This window comes from Eretmochelys imbricata, chromosome 4 (genome assembly GCF_965152235.1).
Source record: "Eretmochelys imbricata isolate rEreImb1 chromosome 4, rEreImb1.hap1, whole genome shotgun sequence".
Lineage (NCBI taxonomy): Eukaryota > Metazoa > Chordata > Testudines > Cheloniidae > Eretmochelys > Eretmochelys imbricata.
Genome location: NC_135575.1, coordinates 47,547,022 through 47,562,834, shown reverse-complemented (window position 1 = coordinate 47,562,834; position 15,813 = coordinate 47,547,022). Strand labels below are relative to the sequence as shown.

General features: G+C 42.2%; 1 protein-coding gene across 7 annotated transcripts in view; it reads right to left on the bottom strand.

Moving 5' to 3' along the window:
* Positions 1 to 15,813, bottom strand: part of LARP1B (La ribonucleoprotein 1B) — a 127,822-nt gene that overhangs the window by 107,546 nt on the left and 4,463 nt on the right. For all 7 annotated transcript variants that reach the window (XR_013345919.1, XM_077815205.1, XM_077815206.1 and 4 more), the window contains exon 2: positions 5,557 to 5,618. Coding sequence is in view for 6 of the 7 variants with exons in the window: in XM_077815205.1 (XP_077671331.1) it covers positions 5,557 to 5,618 (62 nt within the window). In the remaining variant the exon portion in view is untranslated. The remainder of the gene's footprint in view (positions 1 to 5,556; positions 5,619 to 15,813) is intronic.

Sequence of the window (15,813 nt, the reverse complement as noted above, 5' to 3'; positions counted from 1 at the left end):
ATCCAAGTACTAGAGTTGCCTCAGACAGGCTGGTGTATGAAGATCATTCTGTCTCGTTCTTGCTTTAGTTTCACTATGTCTTTGGAATGAAGGATGCTGGGGTGGTATGCACACAGCAGGTTTTTGTCCCATGAAAGCATCTGAAATGGACTGTGGCCAGCTCAGGAACAGAACTGAGGACATTTCCTGTTCTGCTGAGTTGCGAACCAATTAATCGTAGGAATCCCCACTCAAATCACTGACCTTAGAACTGTCGTGTTGAGAGATCATTCATGATCTAGGCTGAACAGTCTGCTCAGGCAGTCTCCCAGGCAATTCTGAACTCCCAGCAGGTATGATGTATTGAGAGTTAAGGAGTTCCTGATACACCATGAGTGTCTCCTGATACAGCTTGTTTGATCTGAAGGTTTAGAATGGGCCTGAGATCCCCTTTGGCTTTAGGAAATAATGCTAGTAAAACCCCCTGCCTCCATGTTGAGGAGGCACCTCTTTTTTAGCTCCTGAACACAGAGTCTCCACTTCTTGCCTCAGCATGGACTTGAGAGAGGAGTCCCTGAAAGGGAAGTGGGAAGGGGATATAAAGGAACTACTGGGTATATCCTGAATCCACCATGTTTAGCACCCATTTCTCTGTGGTGATAGTCTGCCACACACTTAGGAAATTGGATAACCTGTTCCCACAGGCAGAGAAAGGGCCAGTGAGATCTGCACTGATGGGTATGCTGTCCTCAACGGAGGAGTCAAACAGGATACTTTAAGGCCTGTGGCTGCCTTGACAAAGTGACCGAGGCAGATAGTGGAAGCCTCCTTCTTCGCAGCCTGTGTTTGTGCCTGGGTTAGTCAAACTGCCTGGAGAGTTGCCTCAGCTGAAACTGAGGATAATGTTTTGTCCCCCTGGGGGCTGGCGTATGAAGACCTAGAGACTTTAACACTGCCCTGGAGTCTTTCAGGGTATGTAAAGCCTCACCAGTCTTGGCGGAGAATAATTCACAGGCCTTAAAAGGAAGGTCTTTAATTGTCCGCTGTATTTCTCAAGGAATCCCTGATGACCACAGCTATGAGAAATGGTGCATGGTTATTGCTATCACCATGATCCTTGAAGCTGGGACTGCAGTGTCCTAGGAAGCCTGCAGAGCTGACATATGGACCAGATGACTTCTCACCAAGAGGGACTGAAACTCATTCCTAGAGTCCTCAGGTAACTTGTTTAGGAATTTAGACATTGGTCCAAGAGGGCATGGCAATAGGACTATTCAAATAGGGAGGGGCAATGTGAAACTATAACTATAACCCCTCCACTGAATACGCCTCTCTCCTTAAAAGCTTAAAAGGTCTAGCTTTTTTGCATCCTTTTCCTTTTGGGTAGCCTTAACTCAATCTTTGCAGTGCCATTCATTCGCTGCAGCTACCATCAGTAAGCCCGGTGTAGGGTGCAAAATAGAACTGGTCAAACCCACGAGACAGTATCTGGTATATATTCTCTGGGTTTTGCCACAGGTTGAACAGATGAAGGGATTTGTGAGTGACTTAGTAGGCTGCATTATCCCTTCATTTTTAGAAAGGGCTACCTTCACTGCCATAGCTGGGTATAATATATCTATAAATGTAGGAGAATTTTCCTCCACCAGTTCTATCTGAACACCAAAAGCTATAGCCATCCTTTTCAGTTCTTGGTAAACTCTGAAGTCATCGGCAGCAGAGAATAAGCTTCTGGTACCAGAACCTCATCAGATCCCTCTTGAGGCAAGTCCTGCACAGCCAAAGAAGAAGGTAAATCCAACGGAGGTTGAGGAATGGCCTTTGGTATAGTGTCTGTACGCTATTCTGTATTAACAATCGCTGGTCTATTGATACTAGGCAGGGAAGCCTCTCCTTTCTCAGAGACCTGCTTCTCTGAGGAAGCAGGGATGACAATCTTGATGCAGAGAAAGGCCAATGAGGAGACTGCTACGGTAGGAGAATCAAACTGTGTCAAGACCAGGCCACCCAATTCTTCAATCTGCTCTTGTTGAGTGTTTTCTGGAGGATGAATTGGACTGTCTGTAATGGGAGGCATAGGAACACACTCTGGATTCCAATGGGTAGGAATACGTTGAAGTTAGATCAGTGCAGTTCTGGGAAAAGACAAGGGACCAGGCCTGAGATCTATGCTGAGACTGTGGTACCACAGCAGCAGCAGCAGCTTCCTGACTTTCAGTATTGAGCACAGAGGTGGAGCAGGTACCGTAGGCCTAGATGTCATCACAAAAGAAACTAAGGAAGATGGTACTGGTCCTCAGAGAAAGGGTGCCATAACAGACACCAATGCTGGTAAAAGTCTGCGCTGCATGCAACAATACCAGTAAATGGCCTTCACCATAAATAAGTGGTGATGCAAACACTGAGAGGCACAACAGGTCCTTTGTAACTATGTAGCTTCAGTTTTGTTGACATTAAGATAGACAGTTGATCCACAGTAAGCAGAAGTGCCAGATTCATGTAGTCACCAATAAAGTAGCCTGCCTCAATGGCCCCCATATGGGTACTAGAGTCAACAGCTCAGTCTTACGACAGTCACTGTGAGATGGTACCAGGGACCTATGAGACAAAGTCGGTAACCTTTGGTACCAGAGTGGCTTACTTCTGCTGTAGAGGAGTCCTGCACCAAGGACTTTGAAGAAGTCAGTGCAGTCTTCTTTTTTGGCTTCAGGTAAGAAGAATGCTCCAAGTGCGTAGGCTTGCTGGAGGATGGCTCTGGTGAAGGAGATCTCCTTTGGTCTATGTCAGTTAGCAAGGTTGGAGAAGCACTTGCGAAGGAGTGGTCAATGAGCTCCCCTGCACCAACTGAGTCATGTGAAGAGTGGCCTCTGTGAAAATATATATAAGGCATTTCCTTGTTCTTGATTTGTAGCTGCAGCAGATCAGACGCCTGTCTCTAATGTGGAACAGTGAGAGTGGGGGTTACTAATGAGCCATTGGCTTTTGACACTGGGAGCAAGGCATAAAGCCAGGGGCCCTGAGATAGGCTCCCCCAGTACCAACTGAAGCTTGGAGAAGCCTACTGACTTTAAGCAAATAAATTAAAATAAAGAAACAAAGGTCCAAATGGACAAAAAAATGAGTACTACTAGTTAAGAATTATAACTATATAGAACCTGTGTGTGTTCACAGAGGAATGAGGGACTGTACCAAAGCACAGTAACATGCTCCAGCCACCAACCAGACAGTTAAAAGGAACTGAAGGAAGGGAGGGGCAGGAGAGAAACCAGGGTGCATGCGTAGCCATCCCTTCAGGTACTGCTAGGGAAAACACTCTGCACAGCTGCATGAGCCATGCAACACCTACAATGGACACATGCAATCATTCAAAGAAGAACTCATAAAATTTAAGAATCTTAGGCTTTCAATTAAAAAAAAGCATTTGATGCTAAAACAGCCCTGACAATAGCTTTTTTTGAAAAACAAGAAACATTTAAAATGTAGAAAATTTTTCATTGGAACCAATCTGTTGTTGCTCCTAAGGTCAACATCACCAGACATTATTTTGAATTCAGAATTCAGAATCATCTCATTATAAAAATGAAATATAATTGACCTTAAATAAAATTCAATGACCTTTTTAGTCAAAAATATTTTAAAACCATTGAAAATTCTTCTCCAACATTAGATTACAAACGTAACTGCTACTTCATATTTAAAATTAGTTTGCACACTTGGAGTCAGATATGCAATCTACTCTTAGAAATCAGACATCAGAAATCTGAAATGTTATATATACAACGTAATATACAAATTTATTTTATTCTTACTATAAAATGGGGGGTGCAGGGGTAGAATAGCTCAGTGGTTTGAGCATTGGCCTGCTAAACCCAGGGTTGGGAGTTCAATCCTTGACGGGGCCATTTAGGGATCTGGGGCAAAAATAAGGGATGGCACTTGGTCCTGCCTGTGAAGGCAGGGGACTGAACTCGATCTTTCAAGGTCCCTTCCAGTTCTATGAGATAGGTATATCTTCATATTAAAAAACAACAAAAGAAATATAAGACAACACTAATCATCAGGCTCCAAAGATTACTCCTGAGAGAATTCTGTGCCAAAAACTTACAATATTTTAAAATTCTGCAAGTTTTGTCAATAAATAAATGTAAAAGCTCCAATGTGGCAGTGGTCGGGAGATCACCCTACAGCACCCCCTCTTCCCTGGGACAGGGACTTGGCGGGGAGGCTGCACCCAACCCTGACACTGTGCAAGGGCTGGCCCTGCCTCTCTGCACCAGGCACACCAGATGTGGGTAGACAGATTCTGCTGGGCTGAGTTTAAGTGTGGAGGGGCTTAGTGTGGGGGGATCCAGGCTTGGAGAAAGAGGGGTTTGTGCGGGGCAATCTGGGTGCAGGCAGCTCAGTGGGGGATGTGGATGCACAGGGGCTCACTGGGGGGTTGCAGAGGCAATGGGACGCTGCAGTGGGATCCAGGTGAAAGTGGCTGGAGTTCAGCAGGGGGTGTAGGGTCTAGAGCTCATCAGGAGGGTCTGGGTGTGGGGAACTTAGTGGAGAGGTCCAGGTGCTGAGAGAGTGGGGCTTGGTAGGGTGGGAGTCTAGGTGCGGGGGGCTCAGAGTAGGGGTTCAAAGGGTCTGCTTAACGGGGAGCTCCAGCTGCAACTGCTGTTGAAGGGTTGCTGCATGCCAGGCCCCCGCCCCCGCCTCCCGATTTCCCTATTCCCTCCTCATCTCTCCCAATTGTCCCCTGCCCCATCCCTCTCTCCTCACTCCCTCATCCCACCCCTTTCCTTCTCCAGTGCCTCTCCCTGCCACACTGTGGGCACTCACTGTTGTACACGCAGAAAGAGCTCAACTGGCACTAGGACCCAGGAGGCGGCATCCTGCTGCAGAGTGGAGCAGCACCCTCCTACAGCAGGGCAGTTCTGCACTTGCAGAAATTGAGGGAGGCAATGGCAAGTGACCCCGTGTGCCCGCCCCACACCTTGCCTGTTTTGGGGGGGCATTGCCTGCCCCCAACTACGTTCATGGACATCCCAAGCCTCCCCTCCCCACACGGCTTCCCTTTGCTTTCCACGCATGCACAGGTGCAGAGAATTCCCCCAGGAGTAAAAGATACCACCACAGACCAGTCTAGCTTTGCTTCTCAGGTTACCACCCCATCAGAATCTTGTGTGTTTATGAGTACTACTGTTTCTGCATAGTATCCTCTATATTTGTATACCAGATAATCCTATACCCTTTACAAAAATCTTTCTTTGCTGCTTCCGATCTTTCTAAATTTTTGACCATGTCCCTTTTTTTGAACCCCCGCCGCCCCAAAACTATCACCTGAATTAACCCATCATCCAGGGAGATCATGAAATCTTAAAATTTTTTCCACCAGACTAAAAATTTACTTGGATACCAGATACTTATACAGATAAAAGAGAGAAAAATATTTTTCTATTAACAATTTACATTTCTTATATCAACAGTGCAGTTAAAATGTTAGTTCGAATCAATAGATTGTATTAAATGGTCTCAATCTAATCAAACCTGAGATTCACAGGTTAAACTGCTTTTCTGGCAAATACAAACCTTGCTGGGTTTCCTGGTCTTCGGTTTCCCCGCTTTTATAACTTTAGTGGAACTTGGCCGTTCTAAAGGGAAAGAGGAAAAACATTTCCAGATAAGAAATTACATTTTGATTATGCTTTTATAGTAGAAAAACCAAATGTGGAAGAGTATATTCAAAAAGTTTGCTCCCTAGTCCTTAATACAATGCTAAAGCTCTTTTCTCTGGCCCCAATACAGCCAAGCTGTATATATGTCAGTATATTTTTAAATAACTGAGACTACTCATATGCTTAAAGTTAAGCACATGTTTAAGTGCTGTGCTAGACTGGAAGCTATACTTTTTATTTTCAGAAATATTTATAAGTTTCTACAGATTTGAGGGATTTCAATATTAGGTAAATTATACTATGAAAATAAAATCTTTGACAAGTGTCTGCATCATAAAATGTTGGGATCTTAGGCCCAGATTTTTAAAGGTATGTAGGCATTGCAGCACTCAGCACTGCAATGCCTAACTGATTTAGGAGCCTAAATCTTATTTTCAAAAGGGATTTCGGAGTCTATGGGATTTCCCCCTTCTGGGGGACGGGGGGGAAAAAAAAAGAGATTTAGGCTCTTACATCACTTAAGTGCTACCTTTAAAATCTAAATCTAAAAAAAGGCAGATTAAAAAATTAGCAAATCTGCAAAACAAGGTATATTTTATCAGAAGCTATAATATTTTAAAGATCGAATTCTTTCATACCTACAATTGTGTAAATGTACAAGATAAAGAAATTATTACATGTTCATAAATCCCTAGTAATCTTTTTTTGCCCTAATAACTCATATGCTAGTTTCACCAGAGAACATTGCCTGGAACATAAAAAACGAGGAAAAAAAAGATACACACAAACTGTGTATTAAACAGAAGTTAGGTATTTCTGTGTAAATGGGCAATTTCAAACACTGATGACTGCAAAAAAAATTCTGTGCAGAAAACAATTGTTGCTCATAACCAAGCCACAGTCAGTCAGCAAAGTAAATACAAAAGCTGAGAAAAGCAGGAGTGAAACCGATTCAACAATGCTACTTTATATCCAGGCTTGGAAGGATTAGATTTTTGTCAGTGAATGTTGATTTCTCCATAACACATACATGTGTCAAATTTCAGATAGGAAGAGAAAGAAAAATGATCCTTGAGATCTTAGTTTGATTTAAGGCTGTTTACTTTATATATTTTGACATATGCTTTTGACAACTATCTGATCAATCACATGTATAACACGGGCCATAAAGTTTCATCCAGTAATGCCTGTAATGAAGGGAATTATTTCCCCTTACTATCCAGGAAAACATCACAAGGTCCAATAATATGTGGCTGACCCAGAGAACATCTTTCAGAAAGATATTACAGCAGACCACTCAGCCTGCTTTAGTTAAAGTTCAGACCAGATTTCTATTTAAAGCTTGACTCTAAGGGTATGTCTACACTGCAATTAGACACCCATGCCTGGCTTATACCAGCTGACTCGGGCTCAGGCTGTGGGGCTGCTTCATTTCAATGTAGACTTCCAGGTTCAGGCTCGAACCTGGGCTTTAGGACCTCACAAAGTGGGAGAGTCCCAGAGCTCAGGTTGCAGAAGACTGCACTGCAATGAAACAGCAGTAGCCAGCTGGCATGGTCCAGCCATGGATTTTCAGTTGTATTGTAGATATATTCTAAGTGCTCTAAAATCTGCACGCTTACTCAGATTGCCTTGAAATTTGGTGTGCCTCTTGGAGGTTAGTGACTCCAAATTTGGTGTAATTTGACAAAATGGTTCCTGAACAGCCCCCAAACAGCTTTAAAAAAAAAAATTAGTTAATCCAGTCTACCATTTTTTGCCCAGACCTGGGGATCAAACTAGGGCTCTGATCCTGGCCCAGAAATCTCAGGTGCTCAAGAGTTACTCCCACCTAAAGTTTGGCACCCACTTCCCCTTTGGGAGGGCACATTTCACAGTAGTGTTCACCAAAAAGTTTAGCTCTCATGCCTAATGCTCATGAGTTAACAGTTTACACCAAGCATGTTCAGAGAGAGGAGCCAGGAGGGTTTGCATCACATCAACCAGATAGCTCAAGGAGATGAAAAATAGCCTGACCAATTCAGCTAGTGTCAGTCTGAATCCCACCAAGAACAGAAATCTGGAAAAGGTTTGTAACCACACTGCAAAAACCCATGTCAGGTTATTATTTTGGGGGAAATAAAATCAAAATATTTTTGAAAACAATTATATATGTGAATAGTTGCTGGGAAAGAAATGAGATTCGTGAGAATGGGGGAGAGGAATCTGGAGCTGCAGAAAGGGAAGGAGAGAGAAATTGGGATGGGTGGTACGGGAGAGAGATTGGGGGCAAGTGGCAGGCAGACTGGTGAAGAAAAGGGGCAGGGCCAGTGCCACAGGAGCAGGGGCAACCAGGAGTTGGTTGGGAGGGGGCAGGCGGGAAATGCCACTTCTTGCAGGATCTGAGCCCCTCTCCTCCAGGTGTGTGCCAGTATCTGTGGGCCACCTGCCCCCTAGGAGCTAAGAATCCCCTCTTCCTACCCTCCCATAGGAACTTGGATGTGGGGGGCCTTGCCCTTCTGGGGTATCTGACTCTTCCTGCCACCCATATGTGCTGGGATCTGGGGGACACTGCCAGTCTGGGGGGTGTCTCTACCCCACTAACCCCCACAAGCTGAGATCTGGAGGACCTTGCCCCTTTGGCTGTTAGCCCTTCTCCCTACCCCCTGCATGTGCCAGGATCCGGGGGGGTGACCCATCTACACAGGTCTGACCCCCCCACTTCCTTCCTCCCATGAGCTAGAATCTGGGGGAGCCCCTCTTACTGGCCCCACATGGGATCTAAGGCCTGGCCCCTCAAGGAGGGTCAGAGCCCCTCTCTCTCTACCCGACTTGAGATGCATCTGGGGAAGCCCCAGGGATCGGAGAACAAACATCCTCAGAGTATGAACCAAGAACACACTATTGAGACTGGGGTGGAGTTGAGAATGGGCATGCTTGATGCACATGACAGGTTTCTCAAGCGCCACAGAAGGGAATGGGAACGCCCACTGAAATTGATGAAGCAGCTCACATGGCTCAGAACTATTATTTCAGGCTGTATTCATTTCTATGGGGTGTTCTCATTCAGATGAGACCACAGTGAAATTAACAGGGTACTTATAAGGCCTTTGTTTTTGACATTTACCGATTTTCTCAGAACAATTCCTGGGTTTTGAAAAAGCCAACATGTGGGTTTTACTAATGTTTACCAGAATTTTGGCTTCTTTTGGGGGGACCTGGGAATTTTTTGTAGCAGAAACAGATGGGGCCATGCTGAAGGACGAGGGTGCAGGTGTTTTTGGCTGCTGGAACTAGACTCTCTGCCCGTCTTGCTCCCCCACTTCACCAACTGGCAGTTACATTCCTCTGCACAGGCAAGCTGGCAGGGACTCTGCAAGTGGAGAGCCAAAGGCTGCACCCTGCAAGTACTGCCCCCACCTTATGCTGGATAGAGTCCCTTCCTGAGCCTGGGCCTTCAGATCTGTCCAGCAGAAGAAGGAGACAAGGCTCCGTCCCCTGGGGAGTAAGACTGGCAGAGACCCAGGTTATAGCAGCCAAGACCATACCCCAGCCTGAAAGGGCCTCCTCCTAGCCCCAGCCCTTCAGCACAGCCCCTACACTTCCTCTGTGTGGTGGGCGAGTGAGACAGGCAGGGAGCTGGTTCCCAGTCACCAAGCCCACTGTACTCCCAGGCCTCATAAGTACCAAGCACATCCCTCCCTTCCAGGGGTGGTGCTTGTGGGTGGAGGCAGCACTTGGAGCTAGGAGCTGAGGGAGGGGAGTTCCTGTCGCCCTTCCAGGGAGACCCCCCAGGTAAGCACAGCCCCACACCCCAATCCCCAGTCCTGAGCACCCCCTCTCCCCAAATTCCTGCTGCTGGGGACTGCCCCAACAGCAGCCAGTGCGACTGGCCCAGGGGCTGCCCAAGCTTCTCACAGAGGTCACGGAATCCGTGACAAACACGGAGCCTTATCCATAAACAGTATCTAGCTTTAAATAACCCTTTTGTTTAAGGGGATTTTTTTTAAAACACACATCAAGAATTGTGTTATCAAGCTACATGACAGTTTAGAGGAGGTTTATAATGCAAATATATATTGTATTGTATTCTTTTAAAAAATTAAGGGCTTACCTAAAAACGTTTTATTCAATAGTCTCTCCCACTTTCTCCACCTCTCTCACTTTCTAAACTGGGGGGGGGAGGGGTGCGCACCACGGAGGGTGTTATTTAATAAACAAGCAGCATGCAAGTGCTCTTAACTGGGAAGTATTCAATTCAGTCTGTTACTCAGAACCACCAAACAAAAGCAAAAAGTTAAAATAGGAACACAATAGTAAATTAGCCAACAATTAAGTTCCTGAAGACTGGGAAAAGTCTAAATTAAAGAAGTGTATTAAAACAAAGATTCCAGTTAATTCAGCTAATTTCCAGGCTATCCGAATCAGTTTCCATAGCCACATTTTTTTCCATGCTACTAGAGTTATCGTTTCCTCTGGTATTGAGCTCTGAACAGATCTCTTTACATTACTGTAGCTAGAAGCAATACAATTGATGAAAGACCCAGGTCTTTTAGGCTACTTCTGGCCTCAGCAAAACATTCATGCAAACATCTACCCCAATGATCCACACTCCTAGCACAGCTAGTTGGAAAATGGATTTTAGTCAGCCAACACAAACATGAAACCATAAATTCTGAGAGAAGAATTTACAAATTCCTCACTTTTTAAAATTAATGTATATAAATACAGATTAATAATAAATTTCAGTAGCACACAGTAAATCAATGGTATGCCCTCATGTGGAATAGTGTGTGCAGTATTGGTCATCCATCTCAAAAAAGATATTACAGAATCAGAAGGGTTTCAGAGAAAGGCCATTGATTTAGATAATGACAATTCTTGTATTCTTCATCCCATTCCTTATGCATTCCTTATGGAATTAACATACCAGATCAGACCTATGTTCTTTTACTTAAGACTTCTAACGTGTCCTGAAAGCTATCCAAAATTTTGGAACCAGTTTTAGGCTTTGCATACCTTTAATTTCATGAAGGCTTGTTTCCCGGCTTGAACCCAGTAAGACAGGCAATGACAAGAGAGATGTCGCCTTTAATTTTTCCATGGCTTTACGAAATCCCTTTTAAGTTAAAAGTTTTATAGTGTCAGCATTTTAGTGGAATTTTTAATAGGGTACAACTGCTCACATACACAGGACCCTCCGAATAGCAAGAGAAATTGTCTCAGACCCTGAACCAGTTAAAAAATTTAATCCATTTTATTAATGGTGCCCACAAAAGCTAGAACCACTTTGGCCGATATGGACTGGTATGGCAAGAGCTGGCTGGCTAAATCAACAACTGTTAGAACCTGCTGATAAAAAGGCTGATATTGAACAGGACTCCAAGTAGATTAATTTGAATAGGAACAAGTTCACTCTTGTGTTTACTACAAAACCCGTCACTAGATAATGAGACAAACTCCTAGAATGCCAGAAAAGCTACTAGGTATGGAAAAAAAATTTTATCTTCCAGAAGAGAAGAGCTGCTGCTACCAATATAAGAACATCTGACAACACTGATGGACACCTGGCACACTAGTGCTAAAAAAAATGTAATTTCAGCACAGCTTCTTTCATTAGGTTTATCCATACTAGTAACCCTACTGAGTTGGTTTGACAAATATTCTGATTTAGAGTATTTAAAAGAATGTGGCAACAATACTGTATAGTTTTTACTCAAGCTGTGCACCTTCACGTGCACTTGGAAGGCAGGTATGGTCTTGGGTACAAGTACTACAACGTGTGACCTTTTCAAACTTGCACTTTACTTACTGAAATAATACCAAAGTAAATTAGTGCTTGCTTTTAAAAAAGTTATTTTTAGTGCAACTGACTCTTTCAGGGAGACTTTCTGAGGTGGAAAAACAACTCTTTGAAACTTCCAGTTAGATATAGTATGTAGTAACGGAGAGGCAAGGGCAAGGAGAGCACAAAGAATGAGAACATCAGAAAATCATGACTGACATGTACATACAAGTTCTGCCCAGAAAGTTGGCTACATTGTTCAATAATACACAGAAGACTATAAGCAATGTTTGTGAAAAAAGTTATTTTGAGGGGTCGCGTGAAGCTTTTTTTAAAACATTATTCCAACTGGGTGGAGAGGGTAAGATGACGGTACTACAGGTTTGTTTTTTTCCTGTCTCCATTTGTGTTAAGGGGACTTTTATTCCCTAATAACAGAAGGAATGTAGAAAATTTCAGTTTTGACACAGCTATATTTTATACCGTACTTTACTGATCTTTGAATAAAAATAACCATAAACATTTTCTGAACTTTAAGTGAAATATTGTCTTGCTGTAGGAAATAAGATATGCCACAAACACCAATAGTATTTCTACAAAATGTGCCACAAGGTGACAATTCTATGACAAATGCCCACAGGCAATATTGTAGATTTTAATGACTTCAGTAGATTATATGGAAGATTGTCTCTGCACCGTCAATCTTAAATTTCACTATCCGACCCATCTTCGTAGAAAGGTGGATTCGATTTTTATAAAGATTTAGATGAAAGAAATTTTCAAAGTGACAAAAAACGCTTCAAAAGAATTTTAACAAGACCATAGAATTTTAAAAAGATTAAAGTAAGGACTAAAATCAGACCCTACCATTCTGGAAAATAACAGCAGAACAGTCATCTAATTCAGCATCTTTTCCAAGTAAAAGTTGCAGCATGTCCTGGGGCTACCACAAGCCTACAACAGCTTGGACCCCCCCAACCTTCACACTACTTGAATAATTTGAGTTACCTACTTCCTTCAGTGTCTAACTGCCCTTAGGGTCAACATCAAAAAACTGTCACCCAGTGTGTTTTACAATGTAAGCAGCTTGAGGACAACTAAGAGCATACACTTTTTTTTATTGTGCTATAAAATGGTGAATTATATGTTTCTTATTGCCTCGGTTTTCTCTTTTTTGGTTACTGTTTACAGTTTTGTAGCCATGCTGGTCCCAGGATGTGAGAGAGACAAGATACGTGAGGTAACATCTTTTATTGGACCAACTGCAGTGGGTGGAGGGGACAAGCTTTCAGGCTAGCCTATACAGAGCTCTTCCTCAGGTGACCTTATGCCCACTGCAGTGAGTCCAATAAAAGATGTTACCTCACCAAGCTTATGTCTCAATTTTTATTTGATTTATTTATTTATTTTATTTGTGATTGTGTCTAGCTCTATTTGGATGAGAACTCATATTCCATTAAAATGCACAGAAACAGTCAAAATTTTTTTTATTAAGTAACGTTCTTAAAAGTGATGGATACATAAGAAAAAAGTTTATCAAACTATGTTTTGTTTTTAAAACCGAGTAAAATTAAACAAAAGCTGTACAGTATACTCCTGATTATCCTAACAGCATGAGAGAGTTATTTCATTTGGATAACAGGGAGTTCAGATTTGGAGAGGGCAGGAGCCATTCAGCAACAGAGTGGCCTCCCCCACAGCTGGGGGTCCTGTCCACCTCCTCACAGTCCTGGCCAGGGGATCTCTGATCTGCCCGCACTCACTCACTCCCATGACAGTGGGGCTGCAGAGGACTTCTTTACACTGCACAGGGCCAGTGACACCCAACCCCATCAGGGGAAAGATGTGGGGCAGGGGAAAGATGTGGGACAGAGCAAAGACCCCCAGACGGAACTCTGCCCTGTCAGGATTGCAGTCTTCCCTGAATCTTGTACCTGCAAGGATCAGGTGTCACCAACCCTTCTACAGTACAGGGAGCCCTCTGCAGCTCTACCACTTCCTGCACTGCCACATAAGCCATTCAACCTATTACATATATATGTAGTTAATTAACTGAACTGATAGTTTCTGGTCACCATGTCCTTCAAGATGTTAGAACTAGAAAGGTGACAACAACCCCCCAAGTGCTGCAAGTTTCAGCACTGTAAAGTGCTAATGTAGACAGTGCACAAGCACTAGTAGCTACTTCCCTCGTGGGGGTGTCTTTTTTTTTTTAATAGCACTGGAAGAGCTCTCTCCCAGCACTATGCCGTGACTATACAAGCCACATTAAAGCGCTTCCACCAGTGAAGACGTGCCCTCAGTTTTTATTCAGAGACTGGAAGAACGTAAGTTTTCTTGGTTTTTTTGTGTCTCAACTTTGAATGAATTAGTCACTGAACAAGTTGAAAAAGTTGAAAAGAAAATATTGTCCCTGAACCTGAAAAAGAGGGTACAGTTATCAAATGCTGGTTCAGCACTTCAACAAACTCAGGTTCTAGGTGCTTAGCCAATAACTTCCACAGCTTAATGGTTTGACTCTCTTTAAAACTTGGCAGCAAACATGTACCACTTAATTAAAATTAGTTAAAAAAATTATTTTAATAGATTACAGAGAGTTTAGGCTTTAACATATGTTGTCCATTTCAAATTTAATTTTCAACTGTTTATTTTCAAAAAACTAAACCTGTATATAATTTTAATTACAAAAATCCAATTTACATTAAAAAAAATCAGATTTTTGATATTTTAAGAGCAATCGATTTTTATCCACCCTGCCTATTGTATCAGAGCCCCAAATCAGAAGTCAACAAAAACAACAGCACACAACTATATGCTGATAAACTGAAACCTGTCCCGAGAATAGGTAAATAATGGGAATATTTTAAATCCCTTTAAGGTTGGGAAACTGTCAAGGTTATGTCCCCGATAACTTAGGAGTTTAAAACCATAAACTAAAGCTAAGTTGTTCTAACACCCAATGAACTCAAGGGTTCATGCCAAAAGAAGTGTCTTGTATTAGTTATACCAGTGGAACAAGTGCAAGCTAATCAGACTGCTAGACACTCATTTACTAAACACAGCCAGAAAACTCAAGATTGCTCGAGCACAATATAGCTTTTAAGAAATTTTATAAACTGCTCACTTGCATGACACACAACCCACTTTATAATAATTAAGAACACAGTTATTCAAAAGTAGTTACAGTGAACTGGTTCTGCTACAGAAACAATCAAATGAGTTATTCAGAAATGCACAGCAGCAAGACAAATAGAATACAACATAAAACAGAATCAAGTGTGCCATAATCCAAGTTAACTATGCTTCAAGCACTCTGTGAAGCACAAGGCCAAAAGGTTTTAACCACTTGAGAAGCACAGATATTCAATATAGTTACTTTGTGAAGTGTTTTTACTGCTTTCATAAGCTATTTTCAAACAATTAGCCAGTGAATCATTGGTGACCCAGGCAGTTATACAAAACTTTTGAACAGACAGAAGTTATCAGTGGATTCTATCCTTCATGCCAAATTTACAAAAGAGGAAATATCCTATTGAAAAGTTTTAGTGGTTTTCTATGAGCATGAAGTGGGAGTAGTTTTACATAATAAATTCCATAATAGAAAACAGTAAGTCACTGCAACCATTTTGTAAGGGCTGAATAAAGATTTACCCCTTCTAAGTGTTCTAATGGATCACCAAAATTTCTGGACACAAAATAACCAATTATTGCAATAACTATATTACCATAATTACTACATTAAACTAGATAATGCAAGAGAAAAGCAATTTTAGTCACTGCAATAGCTGACACTGTAACAAAGGGTATTTTAAACTAAAACATTCAAGATTATTTTCTATTGCACCATTCATGTGTTGACAGAACTTAGTGTCAAGCAGAAGCTCACTGTGGTTCCAGGTGAGTGCAAGAATCTGCCAATATGGAACAAACTGCAGATCAAGGCCTAAGATGCCTGAATTTTCCAAAAATCACTATAGTGAATAATTCCAAAGGATAATTTTTTTTTAAAAGTGATTTTCCTCCAAGACATTAAACAAATCCAATTAAGAACATGCTATGAGAAAGTCAAAAATTAATTTTTACACCTAAGTGATCATCATACAAGAATGGTTTACTGTGAAATTATATATAACAATTATTTTTGTCTGTTATGACAGGATTAATATCCTACTTGAAAATAAAACTTCAGCTTTCTTAGAATTTATTTTCTTGTAGTAGCAGACAAATTTCTTTTCCCTACACTCCCCGAATGCGTTCCTATTTCAGTACTGGGTCAAATTCAGCCCTGACACAAATAGATGCCATTAATTTCCAGAACTGAATCTGGTCCAACATCTTTTCACTTTCTGATGTAATTATCATTGCAAAGATAAGATAACTTTTCAACCACCCGTATCCATACAACTT